Source organism: Dermacentor variabilis, chromosome 3, assembly GCF_050947875.1.
Source record: "Dermacentor variabilis isolate Ectoservices chromosome 3, ASM5094787v1, whole genome shotgun sequence".
Lineage (NCBI taxonomy): Eukaryota > Metazoa > Arthropoda > Arachnida > Ixodida > Ixodidae > Dermacentor > Dermacentor variabilis.
This window is the reverse complement of record NC_134570.1, coordinates 202,564,128-202,591,532: the sequence shown is the minus strand read 5'-3', so window position 1 is coordinate 202,591,532 and position 27,405 is coordinate 202,564,128. Positions and strand designations below refer to the sequence as shown.

General features: G+C 47.3%; 1 protein-coding gene across 1 annotated transcript in view; it reads right to left on the bottom strand.

Annotated features, from left to right (window-relative positions):
• LOC142576596 (fatty acid synthase-like) overlaps positions 1 to 27,405 on the bottom strand; it is a 192,089-nt gene that overhangs the window by 150,311 nt on the left and 14,373 nt on the right. The window contains exon 4 of the mRNA XM_075686790.1: positions 7,902 to 8,024. Coding sequence (XP_075542905.1) covers positions 7,902 to 8,024 — 123 coding nt within the window. The remainder of the gene's footprint in view (positions 1 to 7,901; positions 8,025 to 27,405) is intronic.

Here is a 27,405-nt window from a genome sequence, read left to right as displayed (position 1 = left end):
AACACCCACTTTGAATCTAATCTTAGGGAATTCACGTATAGAAACTGTTGACTCAGAAAAGCTTGGTGTAGTTTTCCAAAGGCATATGTCTTGGGACATCCATGTTAAGCACGTTGCTACGCAAATTGCAAAGGCAGTAGGAATTCCGGTGAAATTCAAGTTCCACTTACCAACAGCTGTCAAACTTCATATTTATAACGCACTACTTTTTTCGCATTTAACTTATTGCTGTCTAGTATGGGGCACAACCACGTTAACAAACCTGAAAAAGTGGCTCATGTTACAAAAGAAAGCACTTCGTCACATTGCATGCATTGAAGAAACTGCGCACACAAGACCTCTATTTATAAAATACAATCTTGTAACTGTGCATTAATTGTACCCTCTAAACCTAGGCAGAAAATATAGATATGATTCAGACGGTCTTCTACGTACACTTTCAGAGTTGACACCACTCACAAGGTCTTATGTTTCACGCAGAGATGACACCTGGAAAATACCCTTTACACGCCTTATGTTAACAAAACAAATGCTTCGTCACACGCTTCCAAAGCTGTTAAACGAACTTCATCAATACGGAATAAAATTAGAAACAACTGGGCACCATGCAATCCAGGCATTTTTTGTTGCGAACGATTGATCCATTTCTTTTGTATGAAAGCTGCATATTGTGTGCGATTTTGTTCCAGATTTCCGAATTATGTTTTTTTGCAGTGTTACAATTGTATAAAGCATCGATGAATATATTGTCATGAAACACTGAGGGAATTATCATTGTTCAACGTGTACACACATTTTTTGTATTTCCACGCTCTCACTGTATGTCATGTAAACGGGCGCTCGAAGCTTCTCAAGTGAATAGATCCACATTTTTTCGAGCCCTCGTCTTCCAAATAACAACAAATTTGTGGATGGAAAAAAAATTTTTGATTGATTGATTGAAGTACACCGCCGAGGCCAACACCGCAGGCATCAGTGTGCAACTCGGTAGGGACTGTCGGGTCGTAATGACGCAAAACTGATGCAGACGTTAGCAAATGAGGGAGCTATGTGAATACCTCGTCGCACTCCGACGAACACGAAGTGTGGGTTCTACTACTTCTCAGTAGTCTACTGGAGAAGAACAAGGAGCAGGGACTGCTTTGAGAATGACGATGACAACGAGTTGTTGGTAGCCTTGTGACTGCGTTGCCTAACTTGTGCGACCTCTCGCTATGGTGCTTCAGTATCTGAAGGTGTCATCAATTAAACTATAACGCCTGTTGACATTTCGACGCCATGCTGGGCCCTTTACAAACGTGTAACTCCGCATCCAGACGCTCCCTGCCATTTCTGCCATGCTTCAGGCCACCGCGCAGCCCTATCCTGCTCAGGCGTCGCCTGTCGTCTGTTCCGGTGCTCTACGCCAACGAGGTCTTCCAGTCTTCAGCGGCTGTGATGACCATGATGTGGAGGATTAGCTCGTGTCATATGACCACGTGAGTGCGGTTAACAAATGGGATGACACAGCTAAACTGACTACCATCATCTTTTACCTTTCTGAAGTCGCTAATCTTTAGTTCCAGAATCATGAATCCAACCTTTCCAGCTGGACCGCATTTACGAATTGTTTCAAAGAAGTTTTCGGTCGCCCTGTTGTGAGCAAGCTTCGCGCAAAACACCGCTTGCGTGCTGGTGCTCAGCAAAAGAGTGAAAACTTCACCAGCCACATTGAATACATTGTTGACCTTTGCTGGCGATTAATCCCACAGTGCCCGACGCTGAAAAGATAAAGAATGTCCTGAACGGCATACAGTATGACGCTTGCCAAATACTCTTGGCGAAAAATCCTCAAACGGTTGACGAGTTTATTACTCTGTGCCAGAGATACGATGAGCTCCTCAACCAAAGCCTTACTACGCGCCGAGTTGCCGCGCCGGCGACACGGTTTCGGCCGTAACCTACAGTTCCAGAGTGGTTACCGCCATCTCTTTGTTCGTCGACCAAATCAAGCGATTCGTTCGAGAAGAAGTCGCGCACCCACTGCTACTGCTGCCTGCTACCCAGTCGTCTGAGTCCTCTTTGTCCCCGGAGTTCCGACGGGTCATACATGAACAAGTCAGCAACGCACTACCTCTCGCTAATTAGCCACCTTCCGCGCCGGTTTCGCTCACGTACGCTGCCGTCGTCGCTGGGCCAATACCTCTGCCTGAAACTGTGCGCTACGCGTCCACAAGCGGCCTCTACGCCAGCCTTCTGCTGCTGCGAACTGCTTGCCTAGAAGCTGTTTCTGCGCGCCTCCGCAACCCATATGCCAAGCTCAGAATTGTGCACCCCTACTTAGCCCCTGTTGACAATCCATGGCGTAACCAAGAAAATCGGCCGATCTGCTTCGCGTGAGGCTTTGCTGGCCACGTGGTATGGTTCTGCCGCCGGCGGGGTTGGTATCCTTCCTATACTCCGACACTACAAGGGAATGCTCCTGACTCCCAGTCCCACTATGCGTTACCAGCTCCGCACTTCGCTCCTTCTTCCACTGTTCCCCAAAGCTTCAACACTCGTCGGTCTCCATCTATCCGTCGACGTTCCCTGTCCCCCATCGTCCGCCGCCCTCCAGCTATGGAGAGGAACTAAAAGGTGCAGTTCCGCAGGCAGGAACTACGATCTCCTCGAACTGCTCACGCCCTCGTTTATTCTCTGCTAACGTGATTGAAGTTTATCCCGAAGGTATCGCCGTTAACGCGCTGGTCGACACGGGTGCCGCAGTGTCTGTGATTGACGGCCAGCTTCACCCTACGATCCGAAATGTCACGACGCCGTTCTCTGCCATTTCTCTACGTGCAGCGAGCACTGAGCCAATTAAGCCCTTAGGAACAGGCACCGTCCTTGTCGCCATACAAGACAGTTTATACAACATTGAATTTGTTGTTTTTTTCCCGCTGCTCTCTCTCATGCAATCCCACGCGGCACGTCAGGTCGGGCCAACGTTGGAAACGTAATGGCAGTTCGTGGCCCAATGACGGCCTCAGATTAACAGCGTGGTTCCAATATTGGCAGTGTCATTCTGATTCCTGGCCAAATGATGGCTTAAGGTTAACAGCGTGGAGCGAATGTTGGCTGGGCCATTCTGATAGAGGTCCAACCTTGGCCCACATTACACAGTCACTAAACAATATTGGCACTGCCGTTCAACAAGGCGGCAATTATTGGACCGACTTTCGTACGAATTTGCCAATATGGGTTGCTAGTTGGCTTTCTTCGGAGGGCATTGGCCCGTAATAAGCCAATTTTCGCCTTGTTGGTTTTAGTGCTCTATGACTTGCTGAGATTGAACAACATGTTTTGAAAACTAACGCACTGATCACAGGAACACTGCGCAGGAACCACAAATATGTTTGCAAGCGGCGACCACCTGTGGAACCACCTGTGGTTCTCCCATGCGAACTACATGCACGGTACACGGCCATTTTTGCACTTCGCCTTCACCGAAATGCGCCTCCTAACGAGAAAAGCCAGTTCACAATGTAGCAAGCAGGGTAAGTCGCATAACGGGCAAATTAGCCGCTGCTTTATTGATCGTGCATTGGAACATGATCTTTCCATAAGAAGCAACGGTATTGCGCATTTGCCTGCGCATTGTATATTTTGCATGTACGCTCCGCGGCTTTGGAGGATCAGGATTCTGAGGAGAATCGAGAATTACAGTGCCACAGAGCTGATGGATATTTGTGGACAGTCTCGCTGTATCGTCTCACCGCAACCAGCTCCGCAGCCGGCACCGGCGCGCTGCTCTAGCACCGTGCGCTCCTGGCGCCATCTCTCGCGCACAGTGCGAGCCTTGCTCTCCACTTGTGCTCCAGAGCCGGATCACGTGTTCTCGCCTTTTCTTTCGCCCCCTTACACCGCGCAGCGCCGTTGCTGTGATTCTCGTAGCTACCGTCCACTCCGCCCTCGCCGTCCCTTCTCCCGCTGTCGCGGCACGGCCGCGTGCCGGCGGGGTAGCTCCTTACCGCCTCGAGCGAGGAGCATGTTTTATTAGAATTTGAAGACGTCTGCCCAGCGGTTGATTTAGGCACCACTCGCCTCCTTGAAGCCCATGAGTTGAGCGAGAGCAGTGGAAAAGTAAACATGTCCGCAATAGGGATTAGGAAGAGGCGTTTGGAGGATTGGTGGAAGAAAACTAGGGAAACGACAAAAAACGGAGACGTACAAAAGCAAAGTTCGCAATAGGGGTAAGAAAATTTGGTTGTGGGAGTTTATGGAGCTTTTTTTCTTCTTTCTTCTTTAACCTAGGTAGGACATTAGGCAGTATAATAGCAAGAGCTTGGTGGCGCGAGCCACCACCCCGTTCCAAATGATGGATGCTCATAGCATCCATCCATCCACCCAGGTAATCCACTCCTATCCGTTCCTCCGTCTCCGTGTCGAGTGGCTGTACGATTCAGCCGTGTCTCTCGCTTCCCCGTTTGCGGAGCACATTTCTCAGTGGTATTTGTCGTCTCTGGCAGTGATTGCGCCTGGCTGTCATTTTCCAGACTCCACTCTTGCCCTATACCTCCCCTTACCTGGCGCAGTGCCGTTTGGGTGACTCGAAAGAGAGTTATGGCGTTTGGTCCCCTTACTGCTACTTGCCACCCGAACCTTGTGCGGGCCACATTGAGGCCTGTCTGTGAGTGAATGAGTGTGTGGCCTCTACTCAATACCCCTGTTCTCCACCCGTTTCCTCATCCGACCTCAGAAGAAACATTAAACAACAATTCCTAATCGTCTGATGGAGCTGAATAAAGTTTTACATCCATTCCATCCACCCCCCTCTCCACCGCGGTGACTCACTATAAGATGGCGCGTCGCCGGAGCACTGACCCAATAGCGGCGGATCGCAGTGTGTGCTGCCCAATTCGAAACGCTGAACCACCTCCTATAGGCACTGCGTGTTCTGTATGGGGTTGCCTGTTGTTCAAATAAGGGAGCAGCTGTGCTCAAAGATCGCATTTTCAAGAAGAGTTATCGTCGGCCACTTTTTTTTGTTGTTAAATGAAGTACTTATTACAGAAGACTTGATTTTATTTATTGTTACATTGAATGTTAAAATCAAAGACACCTATTCTGCTTTCCTTTACCATAAAATGTAATTCAGCTAAGATTTACCGTACTGATTCCCCCTTCAACGTTGTAGGACGGGGAAATGAGCATTTTGCCTTGCCGGGGCCTTTGTCGGTTTCGATATTTCCGCAGGTTACTGACCAGCGGTGCACTTACGCAACCGTTGTCTTCTTTCGAGGAGCACAAGCAAAGTTAACCCGCTTTTCACCTAAGCCTTTTTTACTTGCTTATAGCTGAATTTGTTGGTCAGCTTGAACTGGGCGTTTGTTATCAAGTATAGAGGTGAGCAGTCTTGTCTATATCACGCTGCGGGGGCTCACCGGAGGAAGGCAGCGCCATCTAGCGTTAGCCACTGGGCTCAGGATAGAGGTGCACTTCGCGCGCGTGGCAACAAACAGCCGGGTGCCTGCTCACACTTTGTGCGTTCTCTTCCTGCAGCCTGGGCCGCGCTGCAGGCCTACGTGGTCTTAATATGACGTTCTCAGGCCAGCCAGCGCCGCACCGCACCCCCGCGTTGTACGCGTTTAACCGGGCGGCCAGGCAAGCAGGCGCGAGTGATGGCGGGTAACCGCGCATTTTTTATGTGCGCCCGCCCTCACTCGCGCTTGCTTGCCTGGCCACTTTGTTACATGCATAAAACTGCGGCGGTACGGCGCTGCACGGGCCGCCGGGACTAGGTCATAATAAAACCACATAGGCATGCAGTGCGGGCCGGGCGGCAGGAAGAGAATGCACAACGCGTGAACTGTAGTCGGAGGTGATGGCCAGGCAACCGTCTCCCTTTGCCGCGCGTGCGCAGTGAACAACCCAGCGGCTAACGTTAGATGGCGCTGCCGTGCTCGGCAGAGCACCGGCCCGCGCGCTCTAGGTAGGGTTTCTCACCTCTGTACATCAACAATACTACAGTCTGGAGCAGGTTCAGTAAAATAAGTTGTGGGGTTTTATGTGCCAAAACCACTTTCTGATTATGAGGGACGCCGTAGAGGAGGACTCCGGAAATTTCGACCCCCTGGGGTTCTTTACCGTGCACCTAAATCTGAGTACACTGGTGTTTTCGCATTTCGCCCGCATCAAAATGCGGCCGCCGTGGCAGGGATTCGATCACGCGACCTTCTACTCAGCAGCCTAACACCATAGCCACTGAGCAACCGCGGCGGGTGTGAGTTCAATAAATATGCAAGGATGTCGATGTGAACGTGTTTTCATGAATGACATGTTACGTGTAACTGATTCGGCTAATAATATTGTGTTTCCATACTTTTGAAGCGCTGGCGATGCCTTTTATAGGCTTTGTGAGCTTGATGCAGCTCTGTCCCTGCTTATAATATAAAGGTCCCTAACAGCTACTTTCAAAAATTGTTAGTTAAGTGATGTCCAAATTTTAAGAATTTTACGTATAGCTACACTCCAAGAAGAATAGGAGGAAATGTGGTATCGAGGTTACTCCTTTAGGGGAGAAAGTGATCTGCCACAAAGATTCCTCCCCTGAGGGTGTAAGTGCGAGGGGATGAACTGTCACTTCACATGCGGCTACTCCTTCTAGGACCAACAGATGCCCTTTTCCGATGCTCCTCAAGGGAGTAACAGCCATTATTTCCGATGCATCGCAAAGGTGGAATTAATGACGCTAGGCGTTTACACCCTGATAAAGAAAATTACTGAGCTGAAAGAAAGAAAGAAAAAGTGACCAAGAATGGGATTCCCACACACGTCCTCAAACTCACAAGTCAGGTACTCTGACAACTTCACCACAGCAGGTTTTTTTTTCTTTCATGATATTTATTACAGTAGCAATAAACCCGAAGTTCACCTGTTGTGCATAGTCAGAGAATGTAGAGCACAATATGACACTACACCTAAAACAGGTTTATGATGGACTCGATACACAACCGTACTGGTACCCCATTTTGGTGTGGTGCCTATCCTTACCACCGCTCTATAATGAAACCAACATTTCTACCCACAGTATTAACGATGCCTTTTCTCTGTGCGACTTTCATTGTGCCCTTCACCACAGCAGGTCGGTTGACAGGACACGATATTGAGACAAGATTAAGCAGCGAAATGCAGGTGCGGCCGTATAAGTGACTCGGCATTTTGTGTATGCTATGCGGGGAGAGTGTAACGTTGCGTCTACATGCAACAATTAGCGACAGCGAAAAGAAAAGCCGCTGTGAGTAACTGTTGTCGTTCGTCCTCCTGTTGCTCTCTTTCGGACCAGGGACTAAACAATTTCTCTGGGAAATTTGCACACGGCAAGCAGATTTATGCAGTTAGTCCCTTGAGGGGCGCAAGCGCCCTTTTTAGGACTAACTGCCTGGTTACTCCCGTTTCCGCGGGATTTTTCTTAGAGTGTACATATGTGGTAATGTTCATTGCAGACTCCCAGCTTATATATGTCAATAAGTTGAAAGGCACATTTAAATGCGTAAAATTTTCCCCGAGCCGATACTGGCCTTGCAGGCTTTCGACGTGGGCTGTTACTTAGTGGAAAGGATAAGACAAACGCTGCTGCGCAACATCAGTGGCGCTTGCTGTACACCATTTCTAGATACAGAATGGAGTCTGGGAATGCCATGATTAAAATAATACGTGCGTGAGGAGTGTTTGTTTTTGAGAAAAGTTGTAGTGCTTGATCACCTTTTTCGGAATTATTCCAATAAAAATAATTTTATCTTTTGTTTATAGTGATGCTGAAATTCCTGTGTTTTGGAAAGTAAGGGATTAGGAGTGTCCGTGCAAACAAGCACCGTCATAAGAGCGTGATTGAACGCGCCCCTGTATGCTACAGGAATGTTTCGCGGTCTAAGTTCTCTCACCTTCTTTCTTGAAGCCGTCAGCGTTGGCTTTGACACCGATGATTTTTGAGTAGATTCGACGAGCTTGCTTGGCGCGTTGAATAAAAATGGCGCCCACAGTTTCGCTTCGGGTGTAGCCATCGGCTGCATTGAAATAGAATACGCTTGTTAGAGCACGTAGTGTCTGAAAATCAAACGTCCTCGGCTGATAATCCGCATTGTGAATGTATTCTACGACTAAAGCTCTTGAAAAATAAAGTAGCGGCAGCTTGATCTTTTCGCCTCTGCCTCCTTACTGGCAGCTGCAACAGTGCCGTCTAGGGTGTGTACAAGGAAACTACGGCTGCAAGAGCCAGTGGTAGCTGCGGGGTCTGCAGTGAAAACAGCTTCTTACGGCTGTGGCCCATATTTTTGCACCCACTACAGCAGCAAGATGTCGTTGCGAAACATGCAAAGCCACCGGACAAACACAATCAAGCGAGCCATAGTAAATGCCCTGCACCAATCCACAGTGCACGGTACGACACATCAAGGCTGCGCTGGAGCGCTAAAGAGCTAGCTTTCTATAGCAGCCGTGGAAGCACACGTGGACAATCAAGGTGGCCTTCTCTAGAGTCTCTGGAAACAGTGTTCCAGGCGTTAAAAGCGGCGACTTCTCTCTGACTTTAGCCGGCCTCATGTTCCCAGCCCAGCTGCTTTATCATGTGACGCTGACCGCGTCTGGGAAAAACTTTCACTGTCATTGGCGGTTGCTAACTTGTGTGCATTGCTCTTAGCCGGTGTAAGCGTATCGACGTTGATATTTAATTAGGGTACTTTCATTTTGCAGTACTCCCCTGGCGTACTGAATGACCACTAACCCCGACATGGACACTGGAGCCTCAGGTTTTTAGCCGCGGTTAGATAAACACAATCTATGGCTTAGTGTATGAACGTGTCAGCGACAGCAGAAGCTTCATGTGGGCGAGTTGGTTTTGCATACTTGAAGAAAAGAGCACTACGAAGACGCGGACTAAAACAAGAACATGTACGACAGACAAGGCGCCTTGTCCGTCGTACATGCTCCTCTTTTAGTTCGCGTCTTCGTAGCGCTCTTTTCTTCAAGTACGTGTCAGTGAACATGGGGTTTTATCGGCGATTCAAAAGCTTAAGCCATACATTTCAAGAGGAGTAGATGAAATTCGCAGCTTGAAAAACAAAGAATGCGCTGATATTTCTCGCCGTGCTTTGACGTATTTGTCCATCTTCGCGCACTGAATGGTGTTACGGTTAGAAGCTGTCAGTAGTCGTTACTGTATTTGAATTGGTCAATGGATGTGATGTGAATAATTTCTAATCAGTAGTCACTTATGTATTGTTTTGCAAAAGTTTCTGAAAAGGTAATGTTCGAACGCATGAATTCATATTTGAAACAATATATCTCATTATTGCAATACATTTTTTTTAAAGGGCGATCCGCTTAATCGAATTTATGCGCCTTTCTTGGATACAGTGGGTCTCACATGTTTAATCGTGGTCAAGTAAGCACAATCTACTCCGATATAACTAAGCCTTTCGGCGCGGTTTCCCATGAAGTACCTTTGTGAAGTACAGCAAGTACAGCAAATGGCTCGAAAACTGCCTTGGCAGCCGCCGTAATCTGGTAAGAGCGTGTGGCTGCGTGTCCGACGAATTGGTATCATCATAGGAAGTGCCTCAGGGCTCCAACTTTTGACCCATGTTATTTTTTTCTACTTTATATAAATGATTTGCCGTTATATGTCATGAACTCGAGGGCTTTTTTCTCTGCAGGCGATTTAAATATGTTGTGTAAGATTGAGAACTCAGAGAACTGCTGCCGTTTGCAAGCTCGCATTAGCAACGTAGAGAAATTCTGCTTGATGAATAGGCTTAATTTGAACACCAAGAAAACTACCGTTTTGTATGTCACTAGGAAACACGACACAGTTATGTTTAATTGTACTCTTACTTAAAAAAACCTATCTCGTGCTGCCTATGTACGAGGCCTTGGTGTTGTTGTGGACAGAAGCCTCGATTTCTAGTTGCGCGTGTCTTCATTTGATTTGCGCGCAGTGAGACATATACGTGTTATTTCTACTTTAATTAAAACATTTCGTCGATACGAGTGTCTGCGCACTCTTAACTGTGCTCTCGTGAGACCGTGTCTCGAGTTCGCGTCAGCAGCATGGAATAACGTCTCGGTTAGCTATTCTAATCAAATCGTAAATCTACAGCGTAAGTTCGAAGGCGTCCCTTGTGGTAAATATATTGGTCGCCGTTATTTACATAACTATTATTCTCTCCTCAAAGACCCTATATGTCAGACGACTCGTGCGTAACATGCAGTTTCTTCATCAAGTTGCATGTGACTTCCTTTATTGTGACCACTAATTGACGTCACTACAATTTCGAGTGTCTCATGCAAAAGCCGCCAAATGTTCTGATAATTCTTATCCTGAGATGCGTGCTTTTTGTCCCAGGACCCGTTTGCCGATCACCTATAATCCATCCGTTCATAGCACGGCCACCAACTCTGGGCCGTCCAGCGAGCCGAGGCAGCGGCCAAGGGCCAACAACCCTTGGCCAAAACCTAGGCGGTGTCCTGGCCCACCCCACCAAATTGCAGGGCATTCAGTAAAGTTAGTTGAATGAATGAATGAATGAATGAATGAATGAATGAATGAATAGCGCGGCCATATTTGCCTCAACTCCTATTTTTAACCGCTCTTTTTAGATAATTGTTTTATTCTCTATTTTGTTTTGGCGATTTTCATTTTTTCTGTATGTGTCCCGCGCATGTCATGGTGTTTCTATCTGACAGTGTGCGCTCGTTTAGGCCCAAGGCTGTTGAGGCATACTCAGCCTAAAATAGAACTCTATCTAAGGTGTCAGTTCCATTACAGCTGCATCAAGGCATGCGTCTGAACACAGTGCTAGAATTTTAACGCCACAGCGTTAAGGAACAAGTGTTGCAGAAAATCTGGTGTCGGAGTCGGATGTCAAAAATATTTTCGCGAAAAATATTTTCGGACCACGCGTACCCAGGCCCTCCACGTGACGCAAGGAATTTACTGAATTGAATTTCTCAAGCTCAAATACGTGGAAAAATCGTAAACTACGACTTATACGCAACCTACAGACATGATAGCTCTCGGATTGCAATTTGACTATAGGAGAGAACATAATTATGTGGCGTGAAAACTCAAAGAAAGCCGTTTTCCAGCATTTTGACAATTCACAGACCGGCCGCGGCGTCCGCCATTTGCGCACGCCGGCGCGCGGGTGTCTTGGGGGCCACGAAGCGGCGTTCCAGGTTCTTTGCAATTGCTACAGCTGGAACTCGCCCCCGCCGCATCGCCGCCTACGCAAGAGGTCGCGTTTCTACTACAAAGTAGGCCTTCGAACATAGCGTTCGCGGCGAGCGTTTCCCGGTAAACATTACGGTTACGTACGCGCCAGTTGCCGGGCAGCGGGAGTAGCAGTCAGGGATATTTGAATGCTATCGCATTCCACTCTTAAAGGCGAAGCTTAAGCGTCACCTAATCTTTTTTCTATATCGGCTATTAGTGTAGTGTGTATTCTTGCACGATCAGACGAGACGAAAATCCCGTTACTCACCTCTCGCTATATTTTTCTGGCTCCTTAACTGGAATTTTCTCAGTTTTCCATCTGTCAGAATGTGCCTGCTGGGGCGCTCCAAACCGGAGTGCCCTGGCATGCCCTAGAGGGAGAATCGCGCAAGACTATGTCTCCGGCAAGGGGGACATGCTCCGCGGGCATCGAACATCAACTAACTTGATTAGCCTTTGATAAAACGCACGGGAGTGGAGGTAGCGGCACACGTGAAAGAATGGCGCTACTTTATTATACTTTTTCAGAGGCTTTAGGTAAGACAGTCGAACGCACCTTTTCCAAGGAGTAAAGGGTCCTCACCAGTGCAGTGAATGAACGCTTACACTTGTTTTTTTCTTTTGCACGTTTGAAAGTATCCTATGAAAACTGCTAAACCGCCACAAAGAACAGCTGAAATGTGTTGAGTTCAACACAATGTGCTTAATTCTTGAAATCATAATGAATAATTATATGGTTCTACGTGTCAAATCGACGATTTGATTATGAGGCACACCGTAGTGGGGGACTCCGTATATTTTGACCACCAGGGGGGGCTTGGCCTTCCGGTTCCCACGTGGTAGCGGCCCGCTTCGTGATGACTCACGATCGGCAGGACCTCAATAAAATTTTACCATACAATATCATACCATACCAGGGGATCTTTAACGTACCCCCAATGAGAGGGACACAGGCGTTTTTACATTTCTCCCCCATCGAAGCATGGCCGCCGCAGGCGGGATTTCATCCCACGACTTCGTGCTTAGCTGTGCAACACCATAGCCGTTAAGCGACCGCGGCAGGTAAAGAAAGAAAAGAAATTGAGGGAAAATTAGAAAGGTTGTACCTGTACAGTACTGGGGGGGGGGGGGCGGGGGGGCGACGAGCATTCGTCCGAGAAATATCGGCCTAGGTACTAAAGTTATATTTGCTGCTTACTGCGTACAAATATAGTCCCCCATCTGCCAACATCTTGAGCTAAATGTTTTGTATTTTTATCTCGCTAATACGGTTTCAGGAAGCACTACTCTTAGAAGCATATTTACTTGAGTTAACAACAATCCTTGCTGTTCGATTCAAGACTTTACCATTCCAAATTGCCAAGTGGCCGCTTTAACTGGAATATAAGTAACATCAACAGTTATTATATCCTTCAATGAAAACGCTACATGGCAAGGGGTAGCTCTTCCGAATTATTATACCGCTGGTCAGCGGGGGTTGCTACACAGAGGTCAGAGTTGGTGAGCTTGGAGTAATATGCATGCAGGAGCTAACTATTGCCTAAATAATTTCCAGTCATCCAATACGGACACCTCGCCTTAGGGTTCGTAGTAATTTTTCTTTGTGAAATTAGGAAAATAAATTTATTATTTGGGCAATGTCACCATCGTTTGATTAGTATAACTTTCTTGTAGCCACGCCCATAGAAATTTGATCGAAAGATTTTCCACGCACTGGTAAACATTTGCGCTGGATTTCTTCTACTAGAAATCTTTAGCACCGTCTGAAATTACTGAACTTTAACTATTTGTCAGATATGACCATTCTTGGGAGACCAGAGAGTCTTCGAGCAATAAAACTTCGAGAGGCGGTATCGTCGATGCTAGCCCCCAGTGCTCCTAGCACTTGACTAAAACGTCAAAAAATGTCCAGTTTGGTCGACTAGGGGGCAAAATGTTAAATGAGTTCAGCATTAAAGGCGCATAACTTTTGTCAGCCGATCCGAGGTCTCGGCTGTTTTAATGATTTCTGAGACAGCGCTAGATGGCCGTGAGTGTGTGTCAATTTGGGAATTTGGTTCGATAAATATCAAATGCAACTGTATTTTTCCACCGTGAGTTGCTTTTACCGATCAGTGTTTCGAAAGCGTAGGTACAAATTATTACGAGTAACCTTTACCGTCGTGTGGGGCTTTAACTCACATACACACCATCGAATTGAGACGGACCTTCAACTAAAACTTGACTAGCTGTCTCATCTATTACATTCTGGACACCGCCAGTCAAACTGCCCTTATTGATTAGTGTACAATGTTATGCAACATTCCACATTACTGTGCATCACTGTACAGAAACTAAAGAAAGATGCACCTGGAGGCTCGAGCTCCAGTTGAACTCGCACTAGTCCATTTCGCTTGCACAGAAACGCGGATCGAACGCAATAATAAACTATGAGGAAGCTTCTGCATGCTCCCTGACCTGACAACCATTGCTTCGCGAGCCTTAACAATGCAGCAAAAGACAAACATACCAGGTGTCTGCTGCATTGAGTAATAGCATTGAGTAAAAATATAAGCAGAAGGTCCTCCGAGAGTTTTCTAAGTATGCGTAAGCATTGTGCCACTTGCTCATCTCCACGCAGCCCGGTGTGATTATCCATGTTGCGAAGCTTGATCCGACCAGCATAAGCGACAGCGCTGCGGTGAAACGAACTGCTGCTGACTGTGGCGCAAGGTGAATTGATGACGCAAGCAAACTAGTGCAAGAGGTGGTGCCAGGTGCGCTGATGACGTTCCGATCATTATAACCTGTTGTCGCTCTGTAACCACTTTTTCATGGGCGTCGAACCGTTTAGGAACTGTTACTAACCGGACTCCGGCAGCGGCAGCGTCTGGTGGGGCCACAGAGGCCGTATCTTGAAAGTGATCTGAGATGGTGACCGAGAGCGCCGACTGCTGACAGCCTCGTGTGCCCTGTGTTTTCGCCGCGGAGTTCGCGTAGGAGAGAGACGCATGGGCTCCAATCTTAGAAGCGATCTGCAATGGGGGCTGAATGCGGCGAGTGCTGACACTACGTGTGCTTCGTCTTCTCGCCGCGTAGCTCGCGTTAGAGCGAGAGGGAGCACGACGGTGAATTCGCACGCTGGTGCGGGCACTATCTTGAAAGAGGTTGTCTTACGAGATGGACAGACAGTTTTCTCGTTGGGTAAGCATATAGATAAAACAAATGTTTCCTGTACAATAGGAACTTACCGATATTCACACGTGCGAAGTTACGGCTTTCCCGCACTGTATAGGCAACATTATGGCTTGTATTGACGCCAAGAAAAGTTGAAAATTATTTGTTTTTCTGATCTGAGTTACAAAACTTGAAAACTGGGAAGCAGGTGCATGTGTTTTCTATTTCTGTTTTTTTTACGTGCAGCACTTATAGAAATTATTACTTTCACTTGTTTTCGCTGACGTATCTTTTTGATGTTTCGTATAAGAATTCTCAGAAACTGTCTGAGCAAATATTACTGATACTAATTCATTAACAACATCATCTGAGCAAGCTGTAATTTAAAGTATCGTCGCAGGCGTCACGCCTTGTACTCTTGAACTAAAACATTAAAGCATAAAAGTACCCAAAATTACCATGTCTCTGGCAGTATCACAAAGATTTGCAGTCGTTCGTTATTACACTTTGCTCCTGCAACACTTGCTAAGGTACAATGTTCCTTTGTTTCATTATACTGTCACTGCCGTAGTGTGCCGCGAACGACCACTTTTCAGTTGTTCTTTTTGTTCCTTAATTATATGCTTGTACCAATCGTATAAGGTCGTCCTCTTTCATTCCCGTGTTTTTGGTGGCAGTGCGAGAGATGGATAGATGAATATAACTCCTTGAGGTTCGTCCGTGCGCGCGATTAGCGTGCAGCGGGCCGCTCCCCCTTCGGGACAGTGAGGCCATGACCCTCCGCCGCATCGCGGGCCCGAGCTGTCCTTCAAGGTCCGAGTTGCACAGAGCTGCGCCTTCCTGTTTGAGTAGCTTGGTGGATGAGGCGTTGGATGATATCTATGCTTTTACGCTTGTGTTGTACGCGAAGCCTGGAGGCTAGCAGGCGATGCACGCAGGCTATGGGGTGTCCTTAGGCCTCCAGCGTTACAAGCCTTTATTATCAGCCGCATCATGTACGTCACACCCTTCCTATGCCTCTACAACGCCGAAAACACAAGATTAACATCATTATAAAGAAAGCATACAAGCAAGCCAAGCACTTCCCGCAATCGAAGACGAATCAGAAGCTGACGGAATTGGGCTGACATAACACCATTGATGACTTAACTGAGGCCCAGAGCATTGCACACTACGAGCGGCTCTCACAAGCAAAGGCTGGGTGGCAAATCCTCTGCAACGTGAACATCCAATACGCTACGCAGACAGGATCCAAGGTCCCCATGCCCTCGGACGTCCGAGACGCATTCCTCACCATCGCCATCCCACGCAATATTCACCCTGTCTACACTGCAGGACGGCATGCCGACCGCGCGAGACAACAAGCGTTATACGGAGCGGCCCCACATGTAGCTTACGCGGACGATGCGGAGTACTCGAAACTAGTGGCCATGGCCCTACATGTGGTCACGGGGCCGAACCAAACCCCTACCACCAGCAGCTCTACAGGCAGTACGCAATCCGAAGAGGGCGAAGAAACCTCCATCGCTTTAGTCTACGCAACGACTATGGCATCTTGCCTCATTAGCGACTACAAGACAGCTCTCCGCAACTTCACCAGAAGCCTCACCTCATCGCGAGCAAACCGCATACTCTCAACCACATCTCCAACCCGTCGCCGCCGAGTTCTTTTAATCTGGGCCCCGGGTCACTCGGGCCCCGCCGGGAACGAAGCCGCACACAACGCTGCCCGAGAAATCGTTCACCGGGCGCGTCGCCCGTCATCGGAGCAGCGACCTAGTTGACGACCCGCAGCCCAGCCGGTTCAAGACGAGGCAGTCGTCTCCTCTCGCGGCCACGCGAAAGACAGAATGGTTACGTAAGGTGACGTCCTCAGGCATTAAGGTATGGCAAGAATGAAGTACCGGCCTACAGACAAGTCCATCAATAAGTACTAGTCTACAATATGGCGATTATTGCAGACACGCACATACCCCACATTTTCGCTCTACAGTCACATTTACCCAGATGATTGCCCACCACAATGCAAAGCCTGTGGGGCGTCTTGCGGTGATCTTGGCTACATAATTGGGGCAAGGCCCGCAGCGACACACACCATTAAACACAACGCCACACTTAAAATGACCACACCCGAGCAATGGGAGGCTGTGCAGCTCAGCGCATGCCCGGAGAGCGAACTCGCCGCCGCCGCCAAGACTCAAGGTCCAGCCGCCGGCTGGGGGAAGGGAGCTCCTGTGGGGCTATTCTTCCGCCCACATTGACCCCAGAAAGGATACATAATTACAGTTTTCTCTCTCTTATTTACATGTTCATCATTTTAGTGGAACTTCCGCTGTGAACGGAAATAAATTGTCCATTATATTCGCACGCGTACACTGTTATCACTTCCCTGGACCATTATTTACCGGCTAAAACCACTTTCAAAGTTATTGCTCGGCCCAAGACCCACTTTCATCTATCGTAACTTTATCGACTGTTGTCGCCCATTCTATACTGCACGAACCTTGCCTAATCAGCTTGCGTGCCTCACGCCAATAGTGGTATACAGTCTCTAGCTTACGCGAGCCCCACAGATTAGGCTGTTGTGTACCATGGATAAATAGCTCAAGGTCTTCACCCGTGGATCACATTTCGAGGATTGACAACTGCACTCAGCGTTATCGTTTGTGCATTGTGTGTTGTTTGCATTGCGGTGCACAAGTTCACCCAGTGAAGAGGTAAATGGTTAAGGTGGGCTCCTCTTTTCGTCCGCAATAACTGCACTCTAAGAAGAAAATGAGGAAATGGGGTACTGAAGTTACTCCGTTAGTGGAGGAACTGATCTGCCACAGCCATTGCTCCCCTTAGGGGATAAGTGCGGGGGGATGAACGGTTACTCCCCATGCCATTACTCATTCGAAGATTAACAGTTGCTCTTTTCCTATGCTCGTCAAGGGAGTAACGGTCATTATTTCGATGCTCCGCAAGGTGGAATTAAAGAAATTAGGCATTTATACCCTGATAAAAATGTTACTGAGCTACAAAAGTGGCTGTGAGTAGGATAGGAACTCAGGTCATCGTGCTCACAAGTCAGGTACACTAACCACTGCACCACGGCAAATCGCTTGACGGGACAGGACACTGAGACAAGTTCAGCATCGGAACTCAGATGCGGCAGTATAAATGTGACTCGGCACTTCGTGTACGCTGTGCGGGGAGAGTCTAAGGTTGAATGTACTTGAAACCATAAGCGAGTGCGTAGAGAAGTCTGCCCGAGTATTCTTAGGGTGACTCAAACTGAGGCACTACGCGATGTATACGTGTAGCGAGCTCAAACGGGGCACCCAAGGCGGAAGAGAAGGACAACTTTTCGGTCGCTTAGTCTGTCCCGTTTGCGCTACACATCGCTTCAGTTAAGTTCGTAATCTCCTTGGAACTGAATGAACTAAGGTACTATTGGCCAGTAAAATCTAGCAGTCTATCTATGAGTTGCGCGTTTGATGGGTATCGCTCATTTATGGTGTGCGCAACGAAGGGTATGGCTCTTCACCTTCCAGTTTTTAAATGTCAAGTAATTTTTTCACGAAGAGCCAAATTTCTGCTTTGCATGTAGTTCAATAGACAATGCGCAAACTTCGAACTATTCACGATTTATAGACAATACCGTTTCTGCCGCATCACTCCACGACAAGGACGAAAACAGCGAAGCGCATGGAGAGTAACTGTTGTCGGTCGTCCTCCCGTCGCTCTCTTTCCGACCAGGGACTGAACACTTAACTCTCCGAAATTTGCACACTGCACGCACATTCATGCAGTTAGTTCCTTGAGGGACGAAAGCGTCCTTGTTAGGACTAACTGACTAGTTACTGCCGTTTTACCAGGGATTTTTCTTAGAGCGTAGTTTCTGATTTCGGGTTCTTTTGATAGCGCACGACAGCTTTAAAGAAACCTAGCACTTGGTCAGAGCGATCTCTCGAACTTTTACTCAATTCGTTTTAGTTGTCGCATGACAGAATTTATGTATGCAGCATGTTTAGTCTTGATCATTTTATTATGTTTTCACCACATAAAAACAAACTGTATTCGCACAAGATCTGGTTTCGGATTGCGACTTTATTTATCTATGTAGTCTCAGTAGTCATTATGGAGTTCTTTTTAGCACCCATGTGCTTTGCTTTTATTTGTTAGCGGGGACGCGCGCACGGCAGTCGCGGCTGTCAAAGACTTATTATTTACGTTTTGAGGTCTCGCTGATGCGGAGAACGCAACGTGCCAGAAAAGACGGAAGTTTAATAGAGACAGGTACAGTGCAAGCTTCCTAAAGCAGCTAGAGGTTGGACACGTGTGTTCCTTTGTGTGCGCTATGGATGAATTCGCGGCGGCTAGAGAAATCGAAGGAGGACCCAGAATGGCAGAGGAAGGACCACAGAAATAAAGATAAAGCTAGAGTAATGGTGACCATGAAAACGGCTACAATCCTGGGATTTTCTGTACATCAACCACATTTCCACACTTTATTTGCAATTTTCTCAGAAGGCTATTTTAGGATGCTTTCGCACATTTGTCTAAGAAAAGCTGTGGAGTGTGCGATCTCAATTTGGGGAACCTTGAGTCAGTGTGGGCCTCGTACAACATTGAAAGTACAATGAATATCTGCAAGATATGTTGAGTTTAGCAAACAAATACAAATGATAATGGTGAGATGGTGGCAGTTGCGCTACGAAACACAAGATAAAAAATTGTGCGGCATAACTTTTTTAGGTATATATTTAGTTCCAGGTCCAATTACTAAGCATGTCATTGTCTTTCTGTTTGCATAGAAACATACGTAAATATTTTTGACACAAGAAGCACATTTGCGAAATATCAGCAACGAAATTACCAAGAAATTGAAGTAGAGTTTTTGAAAGATTCTGAGCTTTATAGATCGCCCAACTATGACTGATTTCACATGAACACAAAAAGGACAAGCATGTGAATGACTCCTACGCTTGCAATTCATGCATACTTCCTTTCAATGTCTCATCCCAAAATTAACTAGTTTTCTTGGCGGTTATATTTTTCACTGTCACGACAACCTAACAATATAAAATAATGCTTCATTGTATTGCCCAACGGACTTCGGGCTGTCTTTGTATTTCACATTGTTTAGAAATGAGAAAATTGTCGGTATTCACTCAGGTAGTCTAAGGTCCTCCGGGTTGGGTATTATAGCTGCATTTCATTCAGAAATTTCACTATTACAATATCACTACTTTTCATAGACTGCCAGAACGTATGGCCGACTAACTCATTGTTTTATATTTGCGAAATTAACTGCACCAAAATAAGATTATTTCGCGCTGTCATGGCTTCCTTGAGCTCTTGCGATTGTGCCAGACATATTCAGCAGCAAATAACCTTTCCTTGATTTTTCGCGATGCCGGATCCTGTAGCTTTCGGCGGCATTTCTTTTAATGATAGTCTGGGGAAATACTTGTCACGGCGAATGCCGACGTAATGCGGTTAGCATTGGGCCAATGTAGGAACACGCAATATTGCTACCGCCAAAACACGTCTTGTATGAGATGTGTACGGCTGGCGTTGCTCCTCTCTCGCAGTTCGATATTGAAGATAATAACAATTTACTGGCATCCCCTTTGAATCGCGGCGGTGAGAAATAGTCCTCTAGCCTACGTGAGTAATATAAATATACTATACATGTTTTTCATTCTAACATGTAAGCAACTCCTAATCTTTTTTCTCTTCCTCAAAAGTTATCTATACACCTGGGGCCGCTACCTATGCGTGTAATGGATCCAGTGTCATCAATCTCTTCCCTGCTTTTTTTCCACCAATACTATAAGCGGATCTTCCTTGTGTCGACTGCTTACCGGTTGATGCTTCCGTCGAATTTAATTCCAAGTCCTCCTGAAAGATGGACATTATCTAGGCTCTCACGGGGTTAATTCCTTCATATTGCATTAGGGTGTGCTAAGCGATCTCCAAACTACTGCTCCAGCACACACATTCCTCATCTTGTGGCGAGTATTTGCTTTAGTATGTTTTTGGGCTTAGGCAACCAGCTGGAGCCTGAAATAGCAAGACACAGCCGTTTGCGTTATTCTTGTATATGGTATTCTTGCACTGCCGTTATTCCATTCTTGCATATCTCCATTGCCTTTCTTCTTTCCATTATTTCCACCCAATTCGCTGTCTCTGTTTCTATAACTATCTTTCTGATCACTCCTTGTTATCCGTTTACCGTTTCAAGTACCCATTAGTTCCATTCCAACTTTATTGCCCTGTTTCTAAAAACTCATCCTCTGTCCACGCTTTCCAGCTAGTTATAGTTATGAGCTTTAGCCCCCTATTCATTTTTATCCCGGTTGCCGAATCTTTCTTTAAAACCAATTTTGCTCTGCGCTTCTCTGTTTTGAAAAGAGACCCAACCCATGTGACTCAGCACTGCCTCATTTGTGGTTATAGTTTGGCTATAAAAGCCAACCGGTCGACCGATCTTTGGCTAACATTCACCTAGGACAAACTGTCCGATTACAAGCATAGATCTGCACTTGTGAATGCCAGCGCTGGCACCATTACTATTTTTCAGATTACACGCACCGCCTCATATTTATTGTGGCCCCCAGTGCTGTGTATTTCATTACTGCAGCATTCCGCTTCCCCTTTATTTTTATATAGCCTCGGTGGGTGCTTGAGTAAGCCTTTCACTTGTTCATGTATACACCGATGTGTATTGCGAGGTGGATTGTATATTGCTTCACTATGGGTATGACTTTCTGATTAATTGGGACCATGTAAGTACTCGTCGTAGGTGGCGTTGAGCAGAGGCCGAACATCGAACTTCTAGTCAGAGGGTGGTAAGTTCGAACCTTACTCCAGTACACCACATCTCATAGCTTCTGACGGCGTCTGACATCGGCAAGAAATGCTGCGTGCAAGTAGGGCGATACAAGTCCAGGCGCAACCAAATTAGGAAGGCCCACTAAGCTACAAAAAAAGACACTCCCTCCCCAGAGCAGGATTTGGCCTTCCAGGTACAGTATTCAGCTCCTAACTCCGTCATTACTCCTACGTTCAACACACGAGCCCTCGTGAGTGAAGCTAGCGTAGTAAGTCTCTCTGAGGAATTATGAGGCATTGCATGGTATATTATTGGCCTTAGTGAGAAGAACTCGGGAGGCTATACAGTGCTTACTAACGGCCACCTCCTCTGCAACAGAGTACTTCCGGATAAGAGACAAAACCAGGTAGAACTCCTAATTCATAAGGGCATAGCGGGCAACATTGACAAATTTTACAGCATAAACGAGAAGGTAGCGGTAGTCATAATAAAGCTCAATATGAGGTGTATAGAATGAATGTATTAAAGGCGACGCTCCGAAATCTATTCACGATGAGGAAGACATAGATCAGCTTCATGAAAATGTTGAATTCATCATCATCACCATCATCATCATCAGCATCATCATCATCATCATCATCCTGGTTACGCCCACTGCAGGGCAAAGGCTTCTCCCAAACTTCTCCAACAACCCCTGTCATGTGATAATTGTGGCCATGTCGTCCCTGCAAACTTCTTAATCTCAACCGCCCGCCTAACTTTATGCCGCCCCCTGCTACGTTTCCGTTCTCTTGGAATCCAGTCCGTAACCCTTAATGACCATCGGTTATCTTCCCTCTTCATTAAATGTCCTGCCCATGTCCATTTCTCTTTCTTGATTTCCACAATGATGTCAATTACTCGTGTTTGTTCCCTCACCGAATCTGCTCTTTTCTTATCCCTTACCGTTACACCGATCATTCTTCTTTCCATAGCTCGTTGCGTCGTCCTCAATTTAAGCAGAACCCTTTTCGTGAGCCTCCAGGTTTCTGCCCCGTACGTGAGTTCTGGTAAGACACAGATATTTTAAAATTTTCTTTTGAGAATAATGTCAACCTGCTGTTCATGATCTGAGAATGCCTGCCAAACGCACCCCAGCCAATTCTTATTCTTCTGATTATTTCAGTCTCATGATCCGGATCCGCGGTCACTACCTATCCTAAGTAGATGTATTCCGTTACCACTTCTAGTGCCTCACTACCTATCGTAAAATCCTGTTCTCTTCCGAGACTGCTAAACATTACTTTAGTTTTCTGCAGATTAATTTTTAGACCCACCCTTCGGCTTCGCCTCTCCAGGTCAGTAAGCATGCATTGCAGTTGGTCCCGTGAGTTACTAAGCAAGGCAATATCATCAGCGAATCGCAAGTTACTAAGGTATTCTCCATTAACTCTTATCTCCAATTCTCCTCAATCTAGGTCTCTGAATACCTCCTGTAAGCCCGCTGTAAATAGCATTGGAGAGATCGTATCTCCCTGCCTGACGCATCTCTTTTTTTTTATTTTGTTGCTTTCTTTATAGAGGAATAGGGTGGCCGTGGAGCCGCTTTAGATATCTTTCAGTATTTTTTCATACGGCTCGTCTACATCCTGATTCCGCAATGCCTCCATGACTGCTGAGGTTTCGACTGAATCAAACGCTTTCTGTAATCAATGAAAGCTATATATAAAGGTTGGTTATATTCCGCAAATTTTTCTATTACCTGATTGGTAGTGTGAATATGGTCTATTGTTGAGTAGATTTTAAGGAATCCTGCCTGGTCCTTTGATTGACGGAAGTCTAAAGTGTTCCTGATTCTATCTGAAATTACCTTACTAAATACTTTGTAGGCAACGGACAGTAAGCTTATTGGTCTATAATTTTTCAAGTCTTTGGAGTCCACTTTCTTATGGATTAGGCTTTGTTAGCGTTTTTCCAAGATTCCGGTACGCTCGAAGTCATGAGGCACTGCGTATACAGGGTGGCCAGTTTCGCTAGAACAATCTGCCCACCATCCTTCAACAAATCTGCTGTTACCTGATCCTCCCCAGCTGCCTTCCCCTTTGCATAGCTCCCAAGGCTTTCTTTACTTCTTCCGGCATTACCTGTGGGATGTCGAATTCCTCTAGACTCCAATCTCTGCCATTATAATCGTGGGTGCCACTGGTACTGTATGAATCTCTATAGAACTCCTCAGCCACTTGAACTATATTATCCATATAAGTAATATAAGGAAGTTCCGAAGTGTGTCAAGGATGTGCGCAGCTTCATCGGCCTTTGCTCGTACTTCCGCCGTTTCGTCAAGAATTTCGCGGCCATAGCACGACCACTAACCGAGCTTTTGAAGAAAGACGCCCCTTTCCAGTGGGGCGACAACGAGGCCTCTGCATTCTCGCTTCTCATCGATCTTCTCACAACGCCTCCCGTTCTGGCCCATTTCGATCCCTCTGCGCCTACCGAAGTCCGTACTGATGCCAGCGGTCACGGAATTGGCGCAGTACTGGCCCAACGCCAGCGTGGCCACGACGGGGTTATCGGTTACGCGAGCAGGCTCCTCTCGCCCGCGGAGCGCAACTATTCCATCACTGAGCGTGAGTGTCTGGCCCTAGTTTGGGCGGTTGCGAAGTTCCGCCCATACTTATATGGCCGACACTTTTCCGTTATCACAGACCATCACGCGCTTTGTTGGTTATGCTCATTGAAAGACCCTTCAGGAAGACTTGGTCGCTGGGCCTTACGCCTCCAAGAATATTCGTTCTCTGTCACCTGCAAATCTGGCTGACTACACAAGGACGCTGACTGCCCGTCTCGCTACCCAGTAGACGAGCCTGACGACGCCGACAGTAGTACCGCCGACGGCATTTTCTCTGTGTCTGCCTTCGCTAACATCGCCGATGAGCAGTACCGAGACCTATCGCTGCGAGCACTCATCGAGTGTCTGCGCTCTACACCTACCGACGCATCCGTTCGCCGATATGTCCTCCAGGGCGGCATTCTGTACCGAAGGAACTTCCTCCCTGATGGCCCTGATCTTCTTCTTGTCGTGCCAAAACATCTACGACAGACTGTGCTCTTTGAGATGCATGACGCACCAACTGCAGGACATCTTGGGGTAACCCGCACGTACGACCGCGTCCGCCGGCGCTTCTATTGGCCTGGTCTCGCTCGCTCCTTCCGGCGCTATGTTGCTGCCTGTGATCCCTGCCAGCGTCGGAAAACGCCTCAGGTGCTACCTTCCGGTCATATGCAGCCAATCACCGTCCCTGTGGAACCGTTTTTTCGTGTTGGATTAGACCTCCTTGGTCCCTTTCCCACGTCATCCTCTGGTAACAAGTGGGTAGCCGTCGCAACTGATTACGCCACCCGATACGCTATCACGCGGGCTCTACCTACCAGTTGCGCCACTGACGTCGCGGACTTTCTCTTGCGTGGAATTATCTTAGTGCATGGCGCCCCGCGACAGCTGCTTACTGACCGTGGTCGTAACTTCCTCTCGAAAGTTATCGCCGACATTGTGCGTTCCTGCTCTATTCAACACAAGCGGACTACCTCATATCATCCTCTAACCAATGGCCTGACAGAGCGGTTAAACCGTACTCTTACCGACATGGTGTCCAAGTACGTTTCGAAGGACCACCACGACTGGGACGTTGCCCTTCCTTACGTCACCTTTGCTTACAATTCTTCCCGGCACGACACCGCCAGATTTTCTCCATTTTATCTACTCTACGGTCGCGAACCGACCTTGCCCCTTGACACGGTACTTCCTCCTGCTGCGACCTCAACAACCGAGTATGCGCGCGACGCCATCGCCCTCGCCGACCATGCACGCCAGCTTGCCCGTGCTCGACTGACGGACTCGCAAACCACGCAGCAACGTCAGTACAACGCCCGCCACCGTGACGTACAGTTGTCACCTGGTGCGCTCGTGCTCCCGTGGTCGCCCTCTCGTCACGTCGGACTTTCCGAAAAGCTCCTTTCGCGATACACAGGGCCCTACCGCGTCCTGCGCCAGGTGACGCCTGTGACGTACGAAATTGCTGCTGTGAGCTCTACCTCGTCATCTATTCTGGCGTCTAGTGATGTCGTGCACGTCAGTAGGCTCAAGAGCTACTACACTGCTTCAGCGTCCGGCCTTTAGTCGCTCCGGGACGGCGCTTTTGCCGCCGGGGGTAGTGCTACGGGGTAGTATTTCCAATGACGAAGAGCCGAGCAGGAAGAAGACGAAGACGACGATTGGAAGCTAGCGCGGGCTGTTGCCTCTTGGTCAACTGCGGCGTATCGCCTTGTAAATATACTTGTAAATAGCTTTTCGTCGGTGTCTTCCTACGTAACAATATTGCCGGCTTTGTCTCTTAAGGCAGATTGATAGTACGAATATGGTGTATTGTTGAGTACCCTTTACGGAATCCTGCCTGGTCCTTTGCTTGACAGAAGTCTAAGGTGTTCCTGATTCTATTTGCGATTACCTTAGTAAATAGTTTGTAGGCAACTGACAGTAAGCTGATCGGTCTACAATTTTTCAAGTCTTTGGCGTCCCCTTTCTTATGGATTAGGATTATGTTAGCGTTCTCCCGAGATTCCGGTACGCTAGAGGTCATGAGGCATTGTGTATACAGGGTGACCAGTTTTTCTAGAACATTCTGCCCACCATCCTTCAACAAATCTGCTGTTACCTGATCCTCCCCAGCTGCCTTCCCCCTTTGCGTAGCTCCCAAGGCGTTCTTTACTTTTAGCGGCGTCACTTGTGGGATTTTAAATTCCTCTAGACTATTATCTCTCACAGTATCTTCGCGGGTGCCACTGTTCCTTTATAAATCTCTATAGAACTGCTCAATCACTTGAACTATCTCATCCATATGAGTAATGATGTTGCCGGCTTTGTCTGTTAACGCATACATCTGATTCTTGTCTATTCCTAGCTTCTTCTTCACTGCTTTTAGGCTTCCCCCGTTCCTGAGAGCACGTTGAATTCTATCCATATGATCGTTCCTTATGTCAGCTGTCTTACGATTTTTGATTACCTTCGAAAGTTCTGCCAGTTCTATTCTAGCTGTAGGGTTAGAGGCTTTCATACATTGGCGTTTCTTGATCAGGTCTTTCATTATCATCATCATCAGCCTGGTTACGCCAACTGCAGGGCAAAGGCCTCCCCCATGCTTCTCCAACTACCCCGGTCATGTACTAATTGTGGCCATGTTGTCCCTGCAAAATTCTTAATCTCATCCACCAACCTAGCTTTCTGCCGCCCTCTGCTACGCTTCCCTTCCCTTGAAATCCATTCCGTAACTCTTAATGACCATCGGTTATCTTTCCTCCTCATTGCGTGTCCTGCCCATGCCCCCCCCCATTTCTTTTTCTTGATTTCAACTAAGATATCATTAACTCGCGTTTGTTCCCTCACCCAATCAGCTCTTTTCTTATCCCTTAACGTTACACCTATCATTATTCTTTCCATATCTCGTTACGTCGTCCTCAATTTAAGTAGAAACCTTTTCGTAAGCCTCCAGGTTTCTGCCCCGTACGTGAGTACTGGTAAGACACAGCTGTTATAAACTTTTCTCTTGAGGGATAACGGCAATCTGCTGTTCATGGTCTGAGAATGCCTGCCAAACGCACCCCAGCCCATTCTTATTCTTCTGATTATTTCAGTCTCATGATCCGGATCCGCAGGCACTATCAGGTCTTTCATCTCCTGCGATAGCTTACTGGTATCCTGTCTAACGGAGTTACCACCGACTTCTACTGCACACTCCTTAATGATGCCCACAAGATTGTGGTTCATTGCTTCAACACTAAGGCCCTCTTCCTGAGTTAAAGCCGAATACCTGTTCTGTAGCTTGTTCTGGAATTCCTCTATTTTCCCTCTTACCACTAACTCATTGATCGGCTTCTTATGTACCAGTTTCTTCCGTTCCCTCCTCAGGTCTAGGCTAATTCGAGTTCTTACCATCCTATGGTCACTGCAGCGCACCTTGCCCAGCACGTCCACATCTTGTATGATGCCAGGGTTGGCGCAGAGTATGAAGTCTATTTCATTTCTAGTCTCGCCATTCGGGCTCCTCCACGTCCACTTTCGGCTATCCCGCTAGCGGAAGGTATTCCTTATCCGCATATTATTCTGTTCTGCGAACTCTACTAATAATTCTCCCCTGCTATTCCTAGAGCCTGTGCCATA